Source organism: Sciurus carolinensis, chromosome 6, assembly GCF_902686445.1.
Source record: "Sciurus carolinensis chromosome 6, mSciCar1.2, whole genome shotgun sequence".
Classification (NCBI taxonomy): Eukaryota; Metazoa; Chordata; class Mammalia; order Rodentia; family Sciuridae; genus Sciurus; species Sciurus carolinensis.
In genome coordinates this window covers 65,026,011-65,046,258 of record NC_062218.1, presented here as the reverse complement: position 1 = coordinate 65,046,258, position 20,248 = coordinate 65,026,011, and the positions used below count along the sequence as shown (strand labels likewise).

At 35.4% G+C, this 20,248-nt stretch overlaps 1 protein-coding gene across 2 annotated transcripts in view; it reads right to left on the bottom strand.

Moving 5' to 3' along the window:
- Jmy (junction mediating and regulatory protein, p53 cofactor) overlaps positions 1-20,248 on the bottom strand; it is a 101,303-nt gene that overhangs the window by 30,389 nt on the left and 50,666 nt on the right. For both annotated transcript variants that reach the window (XM_047555293.1, XM_047555294.1), the window contains exons 3-6: positions 16,909-17,059; positions 14,212-14,381; positions 1,996-2,161; positions 1,593-1,780 (exon numbers count right to left, since the gene is read on the bottom strand). In XM_047555293.1, coding sequence (XP_047411249.1) covers positions 1,593-1,780; positions 1,996-2,161; positions 14,212-14,381; positions 16,909-17,059 — 675 coding nt within the window. The remainder of the gene's footprint in view (positions 1-1,592; positions 1,781-1,995; positions 2,162-14,211; positions 14,382-16,908; positions 17,060-20,248) is intronic.

The window sequence follows — 20,248 nt, the reverse complement described above, 5'->3', positions numbered from 1 at the left end:
TTTCATGTTGTCTTAGCTTTCTGAAACAAATCTGTATACGTTATCCCTTTACCACTTTTCGATCATTAGCATTACACCTTCAGAATCTGCCCAGGCCTATTAATGTGGTTCACAAAACTTCCCATAACCTGGTCCCTGTAGCATACTTAGCATGTACAGTGCCCAGACTAGCCATGCTCTTAATGCTTCAGTGTCATCGTGAAACACTCTTTTGTTCTGCTTGGAATTATACCCCTACACCAACCTAACGCAAATATCACTTCTTCCAAGAAGCCTTTCTTTACTCCCTTTACTTTCTTTCTTGCAGTGCTCATCTGGTCACCTGGTTTACCTTCTCTACTAGACTAGGAAGAGCAGGTACTATGCCTTGCTCATCTTTGTATTCCAAGTGCAACAATGTGCATAGCACAATGTTGATTTAAAATGAATCAGACAATTAAGTCTAAATTATATACCATTTTTTAAAAATGCTTTCAAAATTTTTCAGGTTCATAAGTTCCCAACAAGTTTCCAAGTTATTGAATCAGATAGCTAAAACTAATATTATAAAACAGTGTTTCTGATATTCCTAAAAAGATTTTCTTCTAAGACCTTATTTACATTTCATTCTCCTCTAAAACCTCCAGAGACATCATAGAATGTGCTAGAATCACTGCAATGTTGACCTAACTGGCATGGACTAGATCATAAAGCCTATAACCATCAGGCTCAGGGCTGAGACAGTAGTGGATTTCAATGACCATTACTGTTATGGAAATAAGAAAGGCACAGATTTCTGTCAGTTAAGAGAAAAATATAGCCCCTCAGGGCATGAGGTAATTGTTCTGTGGGTGGACAAAGTGACAGAAGGTTACTGGCTTACTGTGGAAAGATGTACGCCTGGGTTTCTTGAACGTGTACAAGCTATCTATTCCAAAAAGCAGAAGTCTTTGCAAGTCTGTGAAATGAGGAAGTGGAAACCCTGAAATCTGGTTCAGAGCAGGAAGGTAGCTCTCAGAGAACATGCCATACTTTTGCCTGTGTATCTGAGCTCAGAGCAGTAAGTACTACAGAGTTAGTACCATTGGTCCAGGCCTTAAAGCTTGTTCCAGATTCCAAACCCAAATTCAAAGTGCCTAGAAACAACCCCATGATAGTAATCTAGACTGGAGAGCAAAACATTTTCTAAGACATAAAAAGAAAACACATTTTCACAAATGGAATTACTTCACATATCAAGAATGATCAAAGATTTTGAAATGAGATTCAAGTTAAAAATAATAAAAATTTACAAAATGTCTTCAGACTGAAGTCAGAATCAGGACTTATAGTTCATCACTAGCCACTTTAAACAAAAGAAGAGTCATGGGCTCCTGTACTCACACCACTTGGCAGAGTTACCTACAGCAGGTAAAGAGCACATCATCACTGGCCGTTTCAACCGATTTTAAGAGGGTAATTTTCAAAGAAATGTAAGTGTTTAAAATAATGGACTGCATCATGAGAGTGGAAATTCTTAGCTTTAAAATATACAAATAATAGTGATAAATCATGTTAGAATTACTAGATATGAATCAAAGATTAAGTAATGAATAAAAGCAAGATTTCAATACCTTTTTATTTCTGAGGTAGGCTTTCTTGGCTGAGACGCGTCCACGTCTTGCTTCCAGCTGGCGTGCTTTCTGCTGCAGTTTCTGCAGCTCTTCCCTCTGTGCATGCACAGAGGCTGCCATTTCTTCCTTCTCTAGCATGGCCTCCATGCTTTCATAAGTGTCATAGTACACCACCTCATCTCTCTTTTCTGTGACAGAACAGCAACAAGGGGTCAAGGTAAAACACATGGGCTGTAAAGTCTGACAGAACAAATTTGGTGCCACTGATTAGCTCTGTGACCTCAGGCAAAGCTAAAATTTCTTGAGCTTCTCTGTAAACTGATAACTAATTGGAAATGTACCTCATAGACTGTGTGCAATATGTATTCAGTCTTTTGTGGACTTATTGTGGTGTGCATCATACCTGATATAAGTCTTTTGATGCTTTCCAGTTGTGCTGTCAATAACAACTCTTCACACTTTAAGATTTCAAACTGTACTTCATACAACTGAAGCTGCAGATCATAATAATCAGCTTCTAACTGATCCAATCGAGCTATGGCTTCTGTACCACCTTGCAAACTCTGCATCTGTGTTGAAAATAAAAACACTTCTAGTTAGTGGAGACAAGGTAAAAAATAAAGATATGACTACAAATTAATAGTAAAACAGGATAAATCCACAACATAGTCATTCTAAGAAAGAAACTTGTATGCAAGAAATTCAGAGTTTTGAGTGAGGTGCGGTGGCGCAAGTCTTTAGTCTCAGCTCCTTGGGAGGCTGAGGCAGGAGAATAACTTGAGTCAGGAATTTGAGGCCAGCTTGGGCAACACAGTGAGACTCCCACCTCAAAAGGGGCCAAGGGCTGGGGTGTAACTCAATGGTAGAGTGTATGTCTAGCATATGTAAGGTCCTGGGTTCAGTCACCAACATTATAAAGGGGAGAGGTTCAACTGATCAATCCAGACTTAAAAAAAAATATGAATATATGAAACCAGTGATAATCAAGTTAGATTATATGGTTTTGGAAGTAAGCAAACACAGTAAAAGTAAGTCCTATTAATGTTTCTGTCATAGCATATTCACTTTTTTTAGGGTGATATATTCTTACTATTCTGAAATAATGTACTCCTTTTTAATCTTGAAAGTGGATGCTAATTTATGCAGTTAGTCTATTCATGTAAAATATACGAAAGACTGGACCATGCACAGATATTTCCAACAGAGTGGTAAAAGCTGATTGATCCATACTTCTGGAACTTTGCTTTGTCCCAAAGTCATAGCTTGGCTTCTGAAATCTATAGGCTGCAGAGTGAGGTGGGAGCACATGAGTGGAACAACATAAAATAACTGCTTTAGATACTTTAGGTTAAAAAATTCTTGTAATCTATGGATGATGATCAGTATTACCTTTAAGTAAATGCAGTCAGGATCATAGAGTCAAGCTAAAATGGGACTGAGAAATTTCTGAGCATGGCTCATGGAATGGTAGATGATCTTACATGAAGTTTGTTTGTTTGGCGGGTTTTTTTGGCCCAAAAGAGGGGTTTTTTTGTTGTTGTTTTTTTATTTTTTAAATCAGGCATCTAAATGAAACCACTAAGGGGAATGAATGTATTCTTCACATATTGGTTCCTAACCCTATCATCTCCACAAATTCCTATCTGGCTATATGGAGAAGACAGTTACTAAACAAAGCTGAAGGGATGGCTTTTTAGGAGTCTGTGAGATGTAAAATATACAGGATTTCTGATGTGGGACAGTAAGCATTTTTCCAAGAACATTTCTTTTAGAACACACCACCAAGCTCTGGCAGCTTAAGGTTCATTCTTAGAAGTCCCAAGAGGCCTCTGGCACAGGCATCAGAATGCCCTGGAGGTTTTGGCAGCACTGGTAAGGAGGCCCTGGTTTCCAATGACAGGGAATAATTATCAAAAGCAGAGTGGGAAGAAAAGAAAGGAAAATTGGAGAAATGTCTATGAACTTGTGTGAGGCATAACCTGGAACCCCAGAATACCAGGAAGACACCTAACTGGTAGCCCTGGCATAGCACAGGCTAGTAAGGACAGTGAATTTTGCTGCTAATAGTACTGGTAAATGATCTCTTCTGTCTGGAAAAGTTGTTGCAAACATGTTAGCACATAAGGAGATCATGTTTTAAACAAGATTCTAGCTTTTGCTTTATCATCTAGGTATCCACACAGACTTACCCAATGACTAGAATGTTTTCCTTTTTGAGGTACTGGGTATTGAACCCAGTGGTGCTCTACCACTGAGCTTCAACATCCCAGACCCTTTAAAAAGAATTTTGGAGATGGGGTCTTGGCTAAGTTGACTAGGATGGACTGCAAACTTGTGATCCTCCTGCCTCAGCCTCCCAAGTCAATGAGATTATAGGCATGCACCATTACCTAGCTTCACAAGAATTTAAGTGAAAAGTAATAGTTAGGTTCTGGCATAAATGTTCAGTAGTATACATTTACAAATAACCAGGTAGGTTAAATCTGTTACTTAATGAATTATATAAATAAATATTCTAAGCTGTAAGTCAATGAGCGATCCTACTTCATTAGGAAATATTTTTATAAGTGACAAACAATAAATAACAAATCCAAAGTGAGTTTAATTATAGTGGCTAGGCAAGGAATATTGACAACATGAAATTCTGCCATTTCTGTTCTAAGTTATAAAACAGGAACCTAGGAACAGTTTAGGCCTTGAGACTCCTAATCTCACTTTAAATAATACATCCCTTCATATCGTCTTGGGACTCCTGTCAGGATGTATCTTCCTCTATTACTCTAGCCAACACTGTTAGCACAGCATGCAAACAGGTAAATACCTAATTTTAGAAGGCTTTATTCTATATATATATATATATATATATATATATATAAAACTTTTAGTTGTAGATGGACACAATACCTTTATTTCATTTACTTTCATGTGGTACTGAGCATCAAACCCAGTACCTCTACATGGTAGGCAAGCACTCTACCACTGAGTTGCAGCCCCAGACCAAAGGCTTTATCCTTATTCTTTATTTGGGGATGGGGTATACTGGGAATTGAACTCAGGGGCACTGAACCACTGATCACATCCTAGCCCTATTTTGTATTTTGTTTAGAGACAGGGTCTCACCGAGTTGCTTAGCACCTGGCTGTGCTGTGGCTGGCTCTGAACTCGAGATCCTCCTGCCTCACTCTCCCAAACCACTGGGATTATAGGCGTTCACCACCTCACCCAGCCAAGGCTCTATTCTTTAAGTGGGGAATCTGTGAAGGTAAAACTTTAGTGAAAATCAGTCTAAAAACCTTCATTTACAATGAGTTTCTAGTGATCAAGTCCAGAATGTCAGTTCCATTTCTACTCCAGTTCTCTCTGGATGGCAGTGACATTCACCACATTTGTAATGCTGAGTTTTCTCCTGGCTCTAAGGTGGTCCTTTCTTGTTCAATCCTCTGGTTTAAGAAGAAAGTTAAAGAGCACTCTGCTGACAATCCTTTACACTGTCAACTACCTCAACCACTGGACTCTGACTTTAAAGTCACTTAAGATGTATATGCTACCAAGATATGGCCAATATCAAATACCAAACTGAGAAAAGAATTGGGTATCTTCTTACAAATAGTGACCTCATTCCCAATTTTCTGGTTCACTAAGTGCTATTCAGAGCATAGGTCCAGAGTTAGATTTACCAAAAAATATTCTTATAACACCAACCACTATTGGAGTTACAGAGAATGTGGCAATAAACAAGAAATGAAGTGAGGGTTCAAAAAGAAGTCATAGCAGGCTGGGGAGATAGCTCAGCTGGCAGAGTGCTTGCCTCGCAAGCACAAGGCCCCGATTTCGATCCCCAGTACGGGGGGGGAGGGGGGGAGTCATAAAAACAATGCACAGCATAAGGGAAATAACATTAAGGCAAACCATACATAAAGAAAAGGTAGAAAGAACATGAGACTTTGTATCAAATAAACTTGACTATAAATAGGTTCTGCCAATAATAGCTGCACAAATAGGAATAACGTAAATTGACAGAATTTTATCAAATTTTACATTTGAGAAATCCTGGGAAAATTAAAGTGCATAATTTCATTGACGTCAAATCTAATGTTTGTAGGAAAACATGATCTGAATTGATGTACTTAAAGTCTTTGCTGCATTTAATGTAACTATTACTGGTACAATCGTCTTAAAGTTGTTTATTCTAATATTACCTTTCTAATATTCTGAAAAACTTCTCAGAATTCTAAAACATGTGGCCTCTGGGATGTCAGATAATGGTTTATGTTCTTAGAGCACAAGGGTTATGTTTGAGAACTAAGACAAAACACACAAAACACTAAGGATGGGGCCTAAAAATATTAAAACTTTTTCTACTTTCTTTTTGTACTTAAAGCCAAAATACAATTTAACTGGAGGAATAGAATTTGAGTAATATAAATTAAAACCTTTAGAGTGTAACCTAGATTTGTGTGCTTCAAATCTGAAATTTCTAGTGTGTAGATCTGGAATAAATTACTTACTGATAAATAAGTTAAAAAGAAAAAAATCTCCTGCCTGGGTGAGGACCTCAGTTTCCCCATCTCTGCTCAGGCTGCATCTAGCTTATTAGAACTTTCTAATAAAGGCTCATATGAAAATGTCACATAATTTTTCAATGGCATCCTTTGCCACTGAACCCTCAAATATCTGTTAGGACAAATAAACATTTGAAGCAGGGGAATTACATCTTTCTCTTCTTTATATTTTCCTCCATGATATTTAACACTATACCAGAATTAAAGTAATATGGGATCATATTTATTGAGTCCTTACTCTTATGTCAGGCACTATGCTAAATGCTTTATATACATTAAAGCATGTAATCATACACTTTGAGAAGGTATATATTTATTTACATTTTATAGAGTGGTTAAGGAATTCACTCAAAGTTACATAAAAATTAAGCTTGCAGAATTGGAACCTACAGAGCTGTTTTGTTCAATATGGTAGCCACTAGCCCTATGTGAGGTTATTTAAATTTAAAATTCTCCTTCTCTGTTACACAAGCCTCATATAAAGAGTTCATTTCGCTATATGTGACTGAAAACTGCCCTACTGGAGAGTGTAATATAGAATATTTCCTTCATTGCAGGGCATTCTGTAGCACTGCCTAAATCTAAGCTCATGTCTATAATAAATGTTCAATACGTTACAAATTAAAATAAAATTGAAATGGGGACTATAACCTTACTTACTCATAATTTAACTATATGCTTTAGAAGAAAGACAAGATTGTGAAATATAGGAGTTAGTTATTGATGTTCAAAGAAACTATCTCAAGGGCTCACAGAAGGATAAGCAGTGGTTAAAAATCATCTGCCAAAAAATCAGAGTACACTGGTAAACTTTTAAAGCTTTTTAACTAGAAGGGTGGAATTCTTTTTCTGTTTTCCTATTAATCTTTTGTTACCCAGAAGGTAGAAGTCTACCAGCTAATTGAAATAAACTGCTTTCTATGATTGTTTCCTGATAGCATCTTAATTTTAGCACCTTCTATTCCAATTGAGAATACCCTTATTTCAACATTAGTATTCATCTTAATAACAACTCTAAATGTGTATGCTACTCCTATAATGTGATTATATGTATTTAATTTTGTCCACTGGTTTAAAATGGAAAAAAATAAAAGCATACTACATGTGATGTAACTTGGATTAATAATACAAATATGAAAGTAAAGATCTTGCATAGTTGAATTATGCTATTATTTTTGAATCTGGATTGGAGAGGGGGATTATACAGCTCAAAGACTGGTACAAAGTAGTTACAGCTAATGAGATTCTGGATTCAACTTGGATTCTGTCAAAGGTTTGGGCTCAAAAGGTACTAATATTTTCAGTAGGTTTGATAGGGCACATCTGAATATCAAGATCAATCTGGGTGACTGGGGCTGTGGCTCAGTGGTAGAGCGCTTGCCTCGAATGTATGGTGCACTGGGTTCAATCCTCAGCACCATATAAATAAATAAAGTAAAGGTATTGCGTCCATTCACAACAACAACAACAACAAAATTTTTTTTAATGTTAGACTGCATTAAAAAAAAAAAAAAATCAATCCAGGGCTGGTGTGTGGATCAGTGGTTGATGCTTGCCTAGCACACTTGAGTGGTGGTTGCTATGGGGATGGGAATGTTGAGGGGAGGTGTCAATCTGGGATCAAAGCTCAGATTACAGACGATCTGGGATAATACTAAAATTGTGTCCAAAATTCTGTTAATATTTATGTACATTACTGAGCACAAGGTTCCTACCTTTCAAATTCTTAAAGGGACAGGAATCTATGGCCTAAAAAAAGGGTAAGACTGACTACAATCAAGATTCTGAAACAGTTAAAGGGAGATATAAGTTAAAAGGAGTAGTATTTACTTTTTTTGTTTTTCAGTTCTGAATACTGAACCCAGGGACCCCAGCATTCCAAGCAAGTGTTCTACCACTGAGATACATCCCTAGCCCTTTCTATTTTGAGAGTCTTACTAAATTGTGAAAATTGACCTTGAACTTGTGATCCTTCTGCCTCAGCCTCTGGAGTACCTGAGATTACAGCAGCCTCTGGAGTACCTGAGATTACAGCATTGTGCCACTGGGCCTGGCTGTACTTACTTTTTTTTTTTTTTTTTTTTTTTTTTTTTTTTTTTTTTTTGGTGCTGGGGACTGAACCCAGGGCCTTGTGCATGCAAAGCAGGCACTCTACCAACTGAGCTATATCCCAGCTCCTGTACTTACTCTTAAATGTACAAAAAATTTAAAAGCCAAATAGATTGCTGCTTTGCCTATGTCATTTTTAATATCTCAGTATTTAGAAAATTTAGTTCAAGTTCAGCATTATACTCATAGTAAGTATTCTTAAATATCTTAAATGTAATTTTATAATTTTATTGCTTCCATTTTGTCACGTCAGGAAGGAGTTTTTTTGTTTGTTTGTTTTTAAAACAACCTAATGGGACAAAACATTGACTCTCTTTTGGGGTGGGGTGCAGGTGGGGAGAGTGCCAATGGTGCTCTACCCTGCATGTGCTAGGGTAAAGCTTTGCCACTGAGTGAAATCCCCAACCCTCAAGTTGACATTTTTAAAGAACAAAAGTCTCCCCATAATTTAAATCACAGGACAGTACTGTATTATAAAAAGGCCTTTACTGACAAAGCATTTGTTTGGGTTGGGCTTAATAATTCACATTTGCACTGTTTCTCATGAGTAATGTGCGCACCTTAAATTAATGCTAATAAAACCAGCACAGTACATCATCACAGACAGATGTATATATAAAACATGGTAGCTATGTTACATATACAGCATGCATAAACCTGGCAAAAATGACTTAACTGAAAGTTCTTAATAAATCCTCTGAAGAATTCAAATACATCCCAGAACTTTAAAAAGAAACTATTACAATAATTGGATGGGACCCAGAGAAAATGACCCCACAGATAATCATCTCAAACTCTCAGGGTCAATTGCAGTCTCTTCCTTCCTCTACCACCCCCTAGGCCAATTTAGAGTTTGAACAATACTCTGGCATTTGAAGAAGTGAGAAATCTTACTCTGGGTAGCTCTTTTAGGCACCCTATATTGCCAGAACAACTCAATGCCAGCCTAGTCACAATAATAAAGCTAGTCGATGTGATGGGGACAAAGGGAGTACTGTACTTCATAGGCAATACAAGGCTGGAATTTAGTTTAGAAGTTTTAGAATTAAAAAAAATTTCAGAAAAGCCAGTAACATGAAGGAACAAGCTCATTAGAAAAGGAGTCTGCAACAGAAATGCCTCAGGGGAACAGTGAGATGGGGCTAAAATCCTTCAAAGGAGATTCTCAGTACAAAGTTGGGGGGGGATTGGAATTTAGGACAAGACCCAATTTTACCTTTTAATAGAAGCAAAATAAGAAAATGTAAAGGGAATAGTAAAATCATGATTTAAAATCTATTAACCAAAAAATTTCCTTCTAGATTAACAGGCATGAGACCTAATAGGTTACCTCATACACTATTTTTTTCAAATAAGAGCAGATAATCTTAAGTCCTTTAACATGTTATTAAGGATTATCTTGGTATAAGTCCTAAGATTAAAAAAAAAGTTTCAAATAACATTTTGCATGAACATAACAGTTTGCTCTTCTCTAGGGACATTCTTAAAATGTATTACATCCATGAACACAGACTTAAGGTTTGAAAACTAATATGAAAAATTCACACAAGGGGAGCAAATATTTGCAAATCATATATTGGATAACCAACTTGTAGCTAGAATAAAGAATTCTTATAAATCAATACTAAAAAGATAAACAGACCAGTTTTTAAAAAAAAAAAAAAAGGCTAAGGATCTGAAGACACAGTTCCCCAAAGAAGATATACAAACAGCCAATAAACACATGAAAACTTTCAGGAAAACATGAATCAAAACCAGAATTTAATAATACTTCACATCTACCAGGGAGAGCTATCATCAAAAAGACAATAAAATATTTGTGAAGATGTAGAAACACATACAGCAAAAAGTCTAAACCTTGTACACTGCAAATGGGAATGCAAAACAGGATAACCACTTTGGAAAGGTGAAACGGCAATTCCATTGCATACCAGAGGAATGAAAACATATCCATGTAAAAACTAATACATGAATATTTATAGTATTATTCTTAACTGCATCAAAAGTAGAAACAATCCAATTTCCTCATCTGATGAACTAATAAAATGTGTAACCACACAATGGAATATCTTTTTGCAAAACAAAATTAAGTAGTAATATATGTTAAAACATGGATGAAACATGAAAACTCAGTGGTGAGGAAAAAAGAAACTAGTCAAAATGACTATACATGATTACATTTATGTGAAATATCCAGATTAGCAAATCTACAGAGATACAAAATAGATCGGTAGTTCCCTAAGGGTCAGGAGAAAAGAGGGGATCCTGTTTAAGAGCTGAAGTTGGGGAAACGACTGCTGATGGGCTCAGTTTATTTTTTAATTAATTTATTATTATGTTCATTTTTAACTGATTTTGTGGAATGGGATCAAACCCAGGGTCTTGCACATGCTAGGCAAGCTTTAAACCATGAAGGATATCCCCAGTCCCTCAGGTTTATTTTTGTAAACAATATAGCAACTGGATGCTGTCAATATGCTAAAAACCATTGAAGGTACTCCCTAGATGAATAAACTGTACAGTATTTTTCTCAAAATAGTGGTTTTTATTTCATCTAATTTTTTTCATCTTAATTTTTTTTAATCTTAATATTTTATTAATAATTATTTAATCTTAATTTTTTCATCTTAATATTTCATCTTAATTATCATTCACAGTGCTGGGAATTGAACCCCATGCCTTGTGCATGCTAGGCAAAGCATTCCACCACCAAGCTATGCTCCCAGCCCAAGGAAGTGTTGTGCGTGTATGTGGGACTGGGAATGGAACCCAGGGCCTCATTCATGCTGGGCAGAACTTTACCACAAAGCTATAGCACTTTAAAAAAAAAAAAAAAAAAAAAAAGAATCTCACCAAGTTGCTCAGGCTGACCTCAATTTTGCAATCTTCTTGCCTCAGCCTCCAGAGCAGTTGCACTTGGAATTACAAGTGCATACCACATGCTGGGCAATGAAGTAGGGTTTTGTTGTTGTTGTTTTAATTTGGTGCTGGAGATTGAACCCAAATAAACAAAAAATAAACAAATAAACCCAAAAATAAAAAATAAAGTTAGATGGAATAAAACCACTATTTTGAGAAAAATACTGAACAGTTTATTCAACTAGGGAGTACATTCAATGGTTTTTAGCATGTTGACAGAATCCATTCACCACACTGTTTACAAAAATAAATATGTGTTTCACCACTGTGCTATACACCCAGCCCCAATGAAGTAGTTCTAAAAACCATTTTGGCTACAAAGTTTAACAAATCCAATGATGCCTCAAATATTTCCATACCTTGAGGTATAACTGCTCTTTTAAAATAACATAAATCCAAACTATCACCTACCTAGCTCATTCCTGTCTAACCAATAAAAACATACATTTCTTGCCATGTTTACCAGCCTACTCAAGATGACTACAGTGCAATCTGGATGTGACCTTCACCAACCTAAAACTATGTCAACTGCCCCAAATGTACTGCAACCCTGAGTTGTTTTAAAAACAATTTCAAATTACCAAACACTAAGTGCAAGTCTAACTCTTCCCAATTCCACGTTGCCTTCAACTCTGTCCTTTTCATTACTGTACAAAGGGTCAAAATTCCTAGTATTTTTGCTTATTTCTGAAATGTAACTGGGTTTCTCTTTCCTTTTGTTATGGTACTAGGGGCAGAACCCATGCACCCACATATGCTACTCAGTCTACCACTGAGTCACATCCCCAACCCTTTTTCAAAATTTTAATCTGAGGTAGAGTCTAAGTTGCTGGGGCTGGTCTTGAACCATCCTGAGTAGCTGGATAATAAGTATGTACCACCACGCCTGGCAAATGCTTGGGTTTCTACTATCAACAATAAAACAGTTTGAAGAAGTTTCTCGTATAAGGAAATAGGGTAAGGATGACACCAAAAAGGACTTTCTACAAAGTAGCCAGAGTAATAGTTCATTAAAACAAAACAAAAACAAACAAACAAAAAAATCTAATTTGATCATGTTATTCCTTGACTAATAATACCCTACAATGGCTCCAATTTGTTTTGAGGGTAAACTATGAGTTCCTTGACCAGACCTAGGTCAGTACCAAACTTTGCTTACTTTTCCAACCTCATCTCTTCTCTCTTCCCTCAACACATCACCAGCCTGATTCTTCTAACCTTCCCAGGGGCATCTAGAACAAGTAGTTTTCCCCACCTATGACTCTCTCTGGTCAAGGCCAGGCACTTCTCCAACGGTCTACTCTGGATCTCAAATCTCATAGCTCATATTCACATTATACTAATTTAGGTTCACCATATTCTAAGCCCTCAACACAATGACTGCAATTTATTCATGCTTTTAAAGAAACTTCATAGTTTTTACAAATTGTGTGTATGGGTATATGACTAGTACTCATTCATATCTTTATCCCCATCCCCTACTGAAATTCCTGGGAAAAACACTTAATAAATGTTTGTTGAATGAAATGAGCAGGGCCAAGAGGCAGAAAAAAAGTGGCAAAGGAAAGAGGAGAAGTAAGGATAATCCTGAAGTTTGGGGCCTGAGACACCCTGAAGAACTATGGGCCCTTTACAGAAAGGATAGATCTAAGAAGACCCACTATGGGGAAATAAAGAAGTTTGGTTTTAGAAATACTCTGTGTGTACTATGTTGACAAAGAAATGATTTTTTTAAAGATGACTTAAAAGATCAATGCATGTTACAATAATAGACTTAACTACCTCAAGGCCGATAATGGATAAAGGGAAGTCAGGGGAAACAACCCAAAATTTAATAATTCAAATACTTGTTGTCTTTGAAATATTGAGTTTATCTCTGGGTATAAAAGGCACATATTAAACAGCTATAGCTAAACAATCAAGTCTTACATGCCATCTAGAGGTGATCTAGTCTTCAGTCACTACTAAAACCACACACTTTTACTTATGTCCAAAAATATTGTCCCTAACATTTTCTTCTTCTAATACTTATAAAAACTATCAGCAGATGGTGCACAATAAACACACACACACACATTTTTTGAAGTGCCCTTTCACTAAAAGCAATCTGTTCTGGCCCAGTTTGATCATAAAACAGCATTTTGAAAGAAGTGCATAGAAGGTAAATTGAAATAGTGTACATCTAACTTTCAATATTTGTAAAGAATTACTTGGCACTCTTTTGGACACCAAGAGAAATACAAAAAGGAAGACCCTGAAAACAATGGAAAAAGTGATTAGTAATTTTTAAAATACCATCTTAGATATGTTTTGAGAATAAAAGGATCAGTCACTCTTTGCTAGGATTTTTTTTTTTTCTTTTTTGCGGCGCTGGGGATTGAACCCAGGGCCTTGTGATCACAAGGCAAGCCAGTCTACCAACTGAGCTATGTCCCCAGCCCTTTCTTAGGATTTTTAAAGACTATTCCTAAGCTTAATAGTCTTTCATAGGAACAAAATATCTTAATTTCATCTTTTAAAGTACTATCTACCTCACTCCATGAAGAAAGGTCTTCTTAATGTAGCACAGTCAAGAAAACAGAACCTCTATTTAGTCTGTTTGTTCCACCTAAAATAAAATTTGGGAGTTCCAAAAGGTGATGGCATGACAATGATATGATTAATTCTTATACAATGCTGCTGCCTTTGGATCTTTACTAACGTCCACTGGGCAGTGAATTTTCCTTAAATGCTAGAAAGCTTTAAACTTTTATAGCAAAACAACTTTAAAACAAAAGTTTTGATGTCATCCTTTTTGTGTTTCAAGGTATAATGCTATCTACACACAGCTGCTGTTAAGTACCACTGTGTCTAACTTTTCTACTACTGGTGATTCAAGTCATTGGCCCAACCATCAGTGTTTTTCTCAAGGAGAAAATGCGAAATTAACAAGTGGCTATGCAGTCAGAAAAACATCAGTCTTGTATAAAAACAAAAATAACAAATCCTAACTATTTTTTAGTTAATTAATTTCTGATGGATCTTGTTACCTCTTCTTTTAGTGCATGTTTCCTCTGTTCCAAACAGATTTCTTTAGCTCTCATCATCTGCAAAGTCTCTTTAGAAACTGCATACTGAAGTTTTTCCATACGTTCAGCAGCTGCTGCCCATGATGCTTTTCCAAATTTCTTCTGATCTGCTCGCATTCGATCATACACAGCTATTAAAATATAATCATTTTTTAAAGAGACTTTAAGAAATAGAACAACATGACACTACAGAATTAGAAAATCTTAGTTTTTACTGACCACATAAATCCTATCCCCATAAGTTACCTATAACATCTCTAAAATATAATCTGACAATATTGTATAGTCTCACTAATGTCTTCATCTTCAAAGTAATGTTCTGCAGATGAAACAGTGTTCAAGTAGATTAAAATTTTTTTTCAAATATGTTCATATGTCTAGTGTTAGTAACTTCCAAAACTTTATGAAAACTTTATTCTGTTACGGTTTCGGATACTTTCTCCTAACTGCACTAGTTGAAATCAGAGCCATTTAACTATTTAAGATTAAAAACATTCAAATCCACATTCCAAGTTTCTATCATTCTTTGCCCTCCAAAAATATTATAATACCCTGGGGCAGGGAAAAATAAGTTCTAGATACTACCATGGTGCTCATGCAGAGGAGATGAAAATGATGCAATTTTCAGAGAAGACACAACCCTGTCGAATCTACCAAAAAGGAAGAATTAGTTTGTCACAGTGCAGGCCTAGTTCAAAATGCAATCCTGGTAGCTAGACATGGCAGCACATGCCTATATTCCCAGTAACTTGGGAGGCTGACGAAGGAGAATACAAATTTCAGGTCAGCCTCAGAAACTTAGCAAGACCCCAACTCAAAATAAAAAACAAAAAGGACTTAACATGTGGGGATAGCTCAGTGGTAAAATTCTCCTGGGTTTAATCCCCAGTACAAAACACACACACAAAATCTTGATAGTGAAATGGCTATATCTTTCAGTTAAAAAAAAAGTATACCACTGAGAAGTAGCATGGTAGTGGCTCAATCTGTTCTTACGTGATTGTTTCAAACATACATGACAGACATTTAATTAGCATAAAACAAACTAAATTATCTCTTCTTGTTCGGGTTCAAAGGCTTCTTGGTAGGATAAAGTGTCCAGAAGTCTAAAGTAATTTTGATGAAGCACATGGAATCCTAGGATAATGCCCATAGAAAAAAAAAATATCTGAAACTACAGAAGTTATAAATAAGAGGAACAATCTAAATTATTTATTCAAAATCAAAACTAACAAACTATGAATTATATATGAATGCATAATGGAAAAATCATTACATTTATAAATGGTATATTGAAAAGACAGACACAAAAAGTCACACAGAATTGAAGAGGATTACAAAGGTGAGGTTTTTTAATGGTTATAATATTTTATAATCATATTACAAAAAGTTTTATAAAATTAGAATAAACAAAGTACAGGCTCTAAACAAAGTACATAGTTATAAAAAGTTTATACTAAATCAAGGCATCCTAAAGTTGTTTAAAAGGTACTATTTTTAACAGCGTGTTTTCCCTTTTTAAAAACTTTTAATTTAGGGGCTGGGGAGATAGCTCAGTCGGTAGAGTGCTTGCCTTGTAAGCACAAGGCCCTGGGTTCGATCCCCAGCACCCAAAAAAAAAAAAAAAAAAAAAACTTTTAATTTAAAAAAATTATAATATAACTTTAGGGTAAATAAGCAATATTTCATGGCCACATGTATTGGAAGAAACCATAAAATCATTTTCTCGAGTGACTGTATAATTTTGCATTCCCATCAGAAATGAAGAGTTCTAATTACATCCTCACTATCACTTGGTATTATTAGTGTTTTTAATTTTAGTCATTCTAACACGTGTAGTGGTATCTATCTCACTCTGGTTTTAATTTGTATTTCTGTGATGACTAATGATACTGAACTTCTTTTCCTGTGCCTGTCTGCTATCCTTACTCAACTCCCTTGAGTTGTCTATTCAAGTCCTCTTCCCATCTTTTCACTAGATTATTTTCTCATTGTTGAGGGATCTTTATATATCAGAGACACAAGTTATTTTATCAGATATATATAGATTTGGAAATATTGGCTACCAATTACACTCTAATTGCTTCATTCTCTTGAAAGTGTCTGGCAGTGTAAAGTTTTAAACTTTGATGAGATACATTTTACCAAGTTGTTCATTTACAGTCTGTGCTCTTTACCACTTTCAACTTTTTACAGTTTATATTTTTGGTATTACTAAGAACTCTCTACCTAATCCCAATTTATATAGATTTATGTAATTCAAAGAAACAGATTTTTTTTTTGGAAATTTTATAGTTTTACATTCTACAGTTGGATCTATTATCCATTTGAATTTAAAGGTGTAAGGTTTAGATCAAAGTTTGGTTTTCTGCACAAAGATGATCAATTGTATTAGTATCATTTGTTGTTTCTCTATTGATTTGCTTTATTAAAGATTAAATGGCTGTATTAGTATGTCTATTTCTGTACCACTATTCTCTACCACCGATTTTAAAGGAAAGGTATGTGCCTACAAAGGAAACACCTTAATTTGCTATGGTCTTTAATTGCTAGGATGAATGATCCTTATATGTTTTTCTGTATAATTATTCCCAATGTAAAATATGTAATCACTCATCTTCAGAAATACCTAACAAGAATAATTTTACTGGGACTTACCTTTTTGAGCTTTTGCTGTTATTTCAAAATATTTGACTGTAAGATCTTGAATAGATAGGACAGCCATATGAGCTTTCCGCTGCCAGTCAGCATCTTCTTTTTGTAGACTCTCAATTCTTCGGGGTCCCAGGTAATCATTCTCCATAGAAATCTTTAGAGAGAAAGAGTGGGGAAAAAAAAATAAGAGGCTCATTTCATTTTTTCTTTTTGAACTCATTCTTCAAACATTTACTAAATGCTTATGTGCCAGCTAGGTGCTAAAATAAACAATACTTCTTTTATGCTGCTCCAGAGAAGCAGCATAAAACAAGTGATTAACAATAAAACTATTTGACACAGAAATCTATTTTCCATTCCTCTATACTCTTTCATCTCCTCCCCTCACTATATAAGTAAGTAAAGAATACATACCAATATGCTAAATCTGATTATTCTGGGGTGCTGCAATAATGAATAATTTATTCCGTCCTTTATAATAACTACATATTCAGGCTAAGAATTATCTGTGCAAAACTGCAACTTAGCAATATCCTGTCTCAAAATAATAAAGGTAGTTTAGTGGTAGAGCGCACCTGGGAAGGAAAGAAAGAGAAAAATAAAACAGAAGGAAAGAAAGAAAATGGAAGGAAGGGAAGGAAAGAAAAAGACAAGAAAAAGAAGGAAGAGAAAGGAAAATAATTATTGTGCAATAAAATGTCTAATTTTCTGCCATTAAATAAATATTAAAAACTCAAATTTTAAGATTGATAATACAGAAAAATTAGCCCATGTGCATACTGATAAGAGTTCAGATAAAAAATTTTTGTGTGACACCCTCTGTTCCTCTGAGTAAAAATAACAGAAAATTGTAGCTCTGTATTACAAAAACCACAATTTAAAAAAAAAGGGGGGGGGGCTGAAAACCAAATGATGGAAAGGAATATACCACATAAATGTTGAAACAAAGTCACAGACGTGATAATATAAAAGTCTATTTCAAAGCACTAGAAAATGTTTTAATATGGAAGAAAGTTACAATCCAGCAAGAAGGCAATGGACCATTATTTGCACAAGCAATGTATGCTTTACTGTACATACAGACTTACAAAATGTTAAGTATAATAAAAAAGATAAAGGTTAACCCACCCATGTTACACTAAAAACACTGATAAAGTATCATTAAGCCACTAAGAAAAAAGGTGTGAATTTCAAAAGTACAAATAATATAATCCACATTGTAAACAATGCACTAGATAGAAATTAAGAGATTCTAAAACTACAATAAAATTTAACTGCTTGAAATTTAACATTCTTATGCCAGAGGAAACTAACATTTACTTTTTAGTCTTGAAACAATGTATTGCTTCTTAAACCAAAGAAACTTTTTGGTTTCCTCAAAAAGTAACCAATAGAAGAAAAGCAGATTCCAAAGGGGAAATGGCTCAAGATTTAATTTTGCATGTGTTAAGACTGACTTTGCAAGGTCATGCCAGAGATGTAAATTTGGGCATCATTGACACACACAGGATACTTAAAGTCATGACAATAAATGAGGTACCGTATGGAAGCCGGGAGAAAAAGGCCCATGACTAAGCCTTGAGGAAATCTGATTTCTGAAGTTGGGTGAAGAAGGACTTACAGACACCAAGTCAGAGATAAAGGGAATTCCAGAAGCAGCAAGATTCAGAGGAAGAGAAACTGTCATTGTCACACACCACTTAGTAGTGGGGTAGGATGAGGACTAGTATCCACAGATATAACAGCATAAAAATCACTGAACTTAGCAACCATGGTTTTGACATAAAAGGCAAACTCCCTTTGCTTATTAACTCCCATCACATCTTCAGAACTCAGCTCAATTACTGGTTGGTGGAAATACTCTGACTTTCCAAAATAAGGTATTTGGTACAATACCTATGTTTCCTTCACAGCGATTATTACAATCTTACTTCACATTATTTAATGAACTTGCAAATGCTAACACAATGTATTATATTTCTTGAATGACTGAAATGAATGGAAACAAAAAATTCCCTTCCATACATTTTTGTACTAAGAGAAATGCAGACACATATATTCTTCTGAGAAATCTAATTATGTGAAGGATTAGAGAAAAAGAGGTAGACCGAGGGGGAAGCTATGGGCTTATAAGTGGGTCTTTTGTTTTCTATTTTGCAGGGTCACATCTTAATGGGAAATCCCAGGGCAAGGTGAGGTAATAAAAAACAATGATCCAGCAAAGGGCGAATCTAAAGCTATACGAAATGGGGCTATTAGAATCACGAAATTCTTAAGCAGAAATCATGTTCAAAAGATAATAACCAGGGATGTTTGTACTGCAAAGCTGTTTGACATAAAGGGAAAAATTGGATTCTAGACATCTAATAGGAAAGTTATGCATAATATAGTCATAAGATACAACTTTATGCAAGTGTTTATAAAGAAACTTTCTGGTATTTTTTCCTGGCACTAGGGATGGAACTCAGGATCTTGAGCATGCTAACCAAGTATTCAACCACTGGGCTACATTACCAGCTTCTATGAAGAGTTGCTTTTTTTTTTTTTCATTCAAAGAGTTTTTAATAACATAGGAAATGGAGTTTGTAGTAGGTGAAGACAGATCAGAATCACAGACATATTCAAAAGGAGTTGCAGAAAAAAAAGACAAAATAAACATAATGTATTACTGCTGTCATCTTTTGGTGGTGAATTTTTTCCTCCTCCTTATAAAGTGAAAACTCACTTTCCAAATTTTTTTCTTCATTGAATATATACATTTTTCATACTCATAAGAAAAAAAAAAAAGACTGGATCTCTTCTTGGGTTCACAAGCCATAACAACTACACAAGTGAAGGAACATTATCCCAGAGGTTTCCTGTTTCTGTTCAAGCGAACAGTAAGTTCATTTTTCAGGTATGGGGCCCCAGCAAGAAGCAAAATTATGAGTTACCTCTTTTTTCCAATGTACAGGGAAGAGAGGGGAAGTGGACATATGACCAGAATCTAAATGTCTCCATTAACAGTTGGAAAAGAATTAAGGAACTATGTGAGTTCCATATCTGAAACTATAAAAACAATGCCAATCCAAGAAATTTAAGCCAGGAACAGCAGTTTTGGGTTCCTGATAGCCAATTCCCTACTCATCTGGACTACTCCCCCCACTTTAATTCTCAGTAGATGATTACTATACCTCTAATTTCAATAGTCTAACATAATATGCACTGGATAAGGTTGATTTTCTTCTCCTTTTTAGACTTTCTCATGGCTCCTCCTGTAAATCATTTCAACTGTAGAATTTGAATAAAGAGACCAGTGTACTAGGTGCTTCAAGGAGTATAAATGAGGAGCATGCACATTCTC